This window comes from Triticum urartu, chromosome 2A (genome assembly GCF_056163025.1).
Source record: "Triticum urartu cultivar PI428250 chromosome 2A, HENAU_Tu73, whole genome shotgun sequence".
Taxonomy (NCBI): Eukaryota; Viridiplantae; Streptophyta; class Magnoliopsida; order Poales; family Poaceae; genus Triticum; species Triticum urartu.
Genome location: NC_141874.1, coordinates 208,729,389 through 208,735,416, shown reverse-complemented (window position 1 = coordinate 208,735,416; position 6,028 = coordinate 208,729,389). Strand labels below are relative to the sequence as shown.

The following is a 6,028-nucleotide window of genomic DNA, read 5'->3' as shown; positions in this document are numbered from 1 at the left end:
ACGTCTCGGAGGCATCTGATGGGTTTTAGAGGGAAGATATTAGAATAGAATGAGGTCTAATGAGACAGCACTACCCATATGCACATGAGACAAACACAATCATTTCACTCAATCAACTAAGCAAGGGCATACAATCGATCTAGAACTATCACAAAAGTGCTCAACTACTACTAAATACATGGGGGAATACTACTAATTATTTGGTGGTCATCTAGAAATTTTGATCGGTCGAAGACTCCATGATGTCTGCTCCAGCTTCGTCTTCATAGTCATCATCGCTAGGGTCGGAATCGGTGTCGTCGATGATGATGTAGTTCTCCGGGCAAGTGGAATCATCGTCTTCTCTTCCCAGTGCTGGATCTCCCATCAAAACTCCGATCTTCTTAATCAGGTCGTCATTCTTCTCCAATAGTGTCGCAATTTCCACCTCGTATCCATCGCGTGTGGACTTAAGTTCTTCTTCCAGCTCGATGATCCTTGTCTTCGCCTTCTTCAGGTCTATCATGCCTGCGCACATCTGATTCTCCTGGCGTCGAATGTGCTGGTTTAATTCCTGGATGAAGGCTGCAATTGATCTATCTTTCCTGGTGCTGATCATCTCCCATTGCTCATCTCGGCGCCCACAGAACTGGTAGATAGTATCCTTAAGCTCCTTTTGGTAAACTTCTCCAATGCGTCCCATGGGGATGTGAGCTGCCATACTCTTTCCTAGACTCCAAGTTGGTGCATCAAAGGAAAACTCTATGGGCTTAGTGACTGGCGTGAATGTCCTTCCTGGAACTTGAACTTGAATCATCCATCGCTCCTCTTCTGGTAAAGTGGCGTTGTAAGTCCCGGTGAAGCTTGGTATTCCTATGTTCAAGTACCTAGTGACTTCCTTCAAGTGTCGTCCAAAAGGTGCGTCTTCATCCGGTTGTGCAAACTTGTTCCTTGCGTCCGCCATCCTAAAGAGTGGAAAATGGAGAGGAGTCAGAAATGAGAAGAGAATAGTGATCTAGGGCTTTATCTTAGTGGTCGTGTCCTACACTCAACGGGTGCTCTGATACCATCTTGTAGCAACCCGACCTCAATCGGTCAAGTCTCTGTGCTTCCGTGTCATCCCTGGATCGGTAATGCTGACACACACAGTACTTGAAGGATTTATAACAGAGTAGCAATTACACACTTATTACATCGAATGTCTCAACAGAGAACTTATTACAGTAAATATGGCTTAAGGCCATCTAATACGATAACAGCGGAAGGCTTGGAAGATATAGTGAGTCCATCAACTCCAACGGCATAGCTAAGCTGCATGGCAACGACCTAACGAACCTTATTCCTCGTCTGAAAAGTCTGCAACATAATACGTTGTAGCCCGAAAACGGGTCAGCACATGGAATATGCTGGAAATATAACACAGTAGAGTAAGATCAGAATAATGCTATCACTACATGCATATTTGGCCGGTGGAAAGCTCTATGGTTATAGTTTTGCGAAAAGCCAATTTTTCCCTACAACAAAGGAGTAGATTTTAATTTAACTATCATGGTAGTTGAAACATCATTGAGAAGGTTTCTCCAACTCAATCCCAATTAAAAGTAATTATCAACCCAATAATATAAATTAGGTAATGTGATGAGATACTTAAGATACTCCAAGTACTAGATACTCAAAATTGTCCATAACCGGGGACACGGCTAACCATGATTAGATTGTACACTCTACAGAGGTTTGCGCACTTTTCCCCACAAGACTCGATCTCCTCCGTTGATTTTCTCACACTACATGGTGTTTGAGAAATGGATGACCGAGACACAGTCTTTCATAAACATTAACTCTCTACTCCGGGCAGACCATACCAAACTTACAACCCACTACCTGTTGATCTACCTCTTCGAGAGCTTCACGTAACTTACTCAACTATGCTAGAGCCCATAATAGCTTGTGGCTGCACACAGAAGTTCCTAGCATGAATCATCTCAGTTCCCTTTGAGCCTGGGTGGCGGTCCATAGGAAAATCACACGGAACCCTGGGATTTCCAAAAATAGAGGCAACACTAGGTTCTCCAGGTGCCTCAATCCACCCAGATGTGTATTCAAGTTGCCACCTTAAGTTGAACCATTAATTAACAATCTCACATCTATCATGGATTTCACTCACCCAAACCACATCTACGAGCATAGCATAGCAATATAAGCAATACGTAGAAGTAACTCCCAAGGGTCTGAATGTAACAGGGAAATAGGTTCTACCTCATCAACTACTTCCCAACCCACATGTTAAATGGCATCCTAATCATGCAATGTTTGAGGATTGAAACTAATGCATTAAAACTGGGTATGGAAAGAGTATGATCAATGTGTTACTTGCCTTGCTGACAATCTACGAAACCTAGGGATTCGATGTAGCACGCTTCGCACTCCGGGAATTCTATCGCAAACAAACAATAGCATACATAAGCAATCAAGCAAAGGTGCACGTGCAAAACTCAAATAAGAAAGATTGACCAGAAAGTTCAACTTAAGAACTCCGGTTTGCAAAAAGAATCAAATCGAACAGAGCAACGAGACCCAAACAGCCAAAGAAAAAAGATCCGTTTACTAATCTAGACTAAGGTCAAATTTTACAGTAGCAAAATCTTGTTTAAGTTGATTAAACAGAAAGAGGGTCTTGAGACGAACATCTAGGCGCTTGAATCGCCTGATTCCGATAAACAAGCGAAAAGATAAACTAAAATGAAAATCGGACCAGAAATCGCAATTGAAAATAATCGCGGAAAAATCCGATAAAAAGAAAACTGACGAACAGGCTAACGTACGAACGTTCGTTGTCTGTAACTAGTGAGCGAAAACCGTTCATTAAAATGAATGTACGGACGAACGTCCACTAAATAGAAGAACTGGGAAAAACCGGTGAACCGATAAAAAAACGAACTAGGCTTTTTTTCTAAAAAAATGGACGGCGGCGAAATGACGCGTTACCTCTCCGGCGAGGCTCCGGCGGGAGTCGGTCTACTTGTCTTGGACGTGATGCCTATATACATGATCATACCTAGATATTCTCATAACTATGCTCAATTTTGTCAATTGCTCAACAGTAATTCGTTCACCCACCATAAAATACTTATGCTCTTGAGAGAAGCCACTAGTGAAACCTATGGCCCCCGGGTCTATCTTCATCATATTAATCTTCCAATACTTAGTTATTTCCTTTGCTTTTTTACTTTGCCTTTATTTTACTTTGCATCGTTATCACAAAAATACCAAAAATATTATCTTATCATATCTATCAGATCTCACTCTCGTAAGTGACCATGAAGGGATTGACAACCCCTTATCACGTTGGTTGCGAGGAGTTATTTTCTTTGTGCAGGTACTAGGGGACGCGCGCGCAACCTCCTATGGGATTGATACCTTGGTTCTCAAAAACTAAGGGAAATACTTACGCTACTTTGCAACATCATCCTTTCCCCTTCGAGGAAATCCAACGCAGTGCTCAAGAGGTAGCAAGAAGAATTTCTGGCGTCGTTGCCGGGGAGGTTCGCGCAAGTCAAGGTTTGACTTCCGACAACAAGCCATTTCTAGCGCCTGCACAACCATCACAATCCTTATCTCCCGCATTACATTATTTGCCATTTGCCTCTCGTTTTCCTCTCCCCACTTCACCCTTGCCATTTTATTTGCCCTCTCTCTCTCTATCCTCCCTCTCTTTCCCGTTTGCCTCTTTTTGCCCGCTTGCTTTCTGTTTGCTTCTGTGTTGGATTGCTTGCTTGTCACGATGGCTCAAGATAACACTAAATTGTGTGACTTTACCAATACCAACAAAAATGATTTTATTAGCACTTCGATTGCTCCTCTTACCGATGCTGAATCTTGTGAAATTAATGCCGCTTTGCTGAATCTTGTCATGAAAGATCCGTTTTCCGGCCTTCCTAGTGAAGATGCCGCTACCCATCTAAATAGCTTCGCTGATTTGTGTGATATACAAAAGAAGAAAGATGTAGACAATGATATTGTTAAGTTGAAGCTATTTCCTTTTTCTCTTAGAGATCGTGCTAAAGCTTGGTTTTTGTCTTTGCCTAAAAATAGTATTGATTCTTGGAACAAGTGCAAAGAAGCTTTTATCTCTAAGTATTTTCCTCCCACTAAGATCATCTCCCTTAGAAATGATATTATGAATTTTAAGCAACTTGATCATGAACATGTTGCACAAGCTTGGGAGAGGATGAAATTATTGATACGTAATTGCCCTACTCATGGTTTGAATTTGTGGATGATTATACAAAATTTTTATGCCAAATTGAATTTTGCTTCTAGAAATCTTTTAGATTCGGCCGCGGGAGGCACTTTTATGGAAATCACTTTAGGATAAGCAACTAAACTCCTAGATAATATTATGGTTAATTATTCTCAATGGCATACTGAAAGATCTACTAATAAAAAGGTGCATGCGATAGAAGAAATTAATGTTTTGAGTGGAAAGATGGATGAACTTATGAAATTATTTGCCATGTTCCTAGTAAGAGTGTTTCTTATGATCCTAATGATATGCCCTTTTCTACTTTGATTGAGAATAATAATGAATTTATGTATGTGAATTTTGTTGGTAGGAATAATTTTGGTAACAACGCGTATAGAGGAAATTTTAATCCTAGGCCTTATCCTAGCAATCCCTCTAATAATTATGGTAATTCCTACAACAATACTTATGGAAATTATAATAAGATGCCCTCTGATTTTGAATCTAATATTAAAGAATTTATTACTTCACAAAAGAATTTCAATGCTTTGATTGAAGAAAAATTGCTTAAGATTGATGAGTTGGCTAGGAGCGTTGATAGAATTTCTCTTGATGTTGATTCTTTGAAACTTAGATCTATTCCACCTAAGCATGATATCAATGAGTCTCTCAAAGCCATGAGAATTTCCATTGATGAGTGCAAAGAAAGAACCGCTAGGATGCATGCTAAGAAAGATGCCTTTATAAGAGCGTGTTCTTCTAGTTCCTATGAAAATAAAGATGAAGATCTAAAAGTTATTGATGTGTCCCCTATTAAATATTTGTTTTTCAATATGAATCTTGATAATGATGGGACTGAATATGATCCACCTTTACCTAGAAGGCATTCCAAAAATTCAGAGTTTTTAGATCTTGATGCTAAAATTGATGAAAGTGGGATCGAAGAAATTAAAACCCTAGATGTTGCTAAACCCACTATTTTGGATTTCAAGGAATTTAATTATGAAAATTTCTCTTTCATTGATTATATTTCCTTGTTGCAATCCGTGCTAAATTCTCCTCATGCTTATAGTCAAAATAAAGCGTTTACTAAACATATCGTTGATGCCTTGATGCAATCTTATGAAGAAAAACTTGAGTTGGAAGTTTCTATCCCTAGAAAACTTTATGATGAGTGGGAACCAACTATTAAAATTAAGATTAACGATCATGAGTTCTATGCTTTGTGTCATTTGGGTGCTAGTGTTTCCACGATTCCAAAGACTGTGTGATTTGTTAGGTTTCCGTGATTTTGATGATTGCTCTCTAAAATTGCACCTTGCGGATTCCACTATAAAGAAACCTATGGGAAGAATTAATGATGTTCTTATTGTTGCAAATAGGAATTATGTGCCCGTAGATTTTATCGTTCTTGACATAGATTGCAATCCTTCATGTCCTATTATTCTTGGTAGACCTTTCCTTAGAACGATTGGTGCAATTATTGATATGAAGGAAGGAAATATTAGATTCCAATTTCCGTTAAGGAAAGGCATGGAACACTTTCCTAGAAATTAAATTAAATTATATTATGAATCTATTATGAGAGCCACTTATGGATTGCCTACCAAAGATGGCAATACCTAGATCTATCCTTGTTTTTTATGCCTAGCTAGGGGCGTTAAACGATAGCGCTTGTTGGGAGGCAACCCAATTTTATTTTTATTCCTGGATTTTTTGATCCTGTTTAGTAATAAGTAATTTACCTAGCCTCTGTTTTGGTTGTGTTTTTTGTGTTTAATTAGTGTTTGTGCCAAGTAGAACCGT

General features: G+C 39.3%; 1 protein-coding gene across 1 annotated transcript; it reads right to left on the bottom strand.

Moving 5' to 3' along the window:
• Positions 1–211: 211 nt before the first annotated feature.
• Positions 212–943, bottom strand: LOC147984574 (uncharacterized). The gene has a single exon (XM_087539779.1). It carries the CDS (start codon positions 941–943, stop codon positions 212–214), a length of 732 nt encoding a protein of 243 aa, XP_087395905.1.
• Positions 944–6,028: the final 5,085 nt, after the last annotated feature.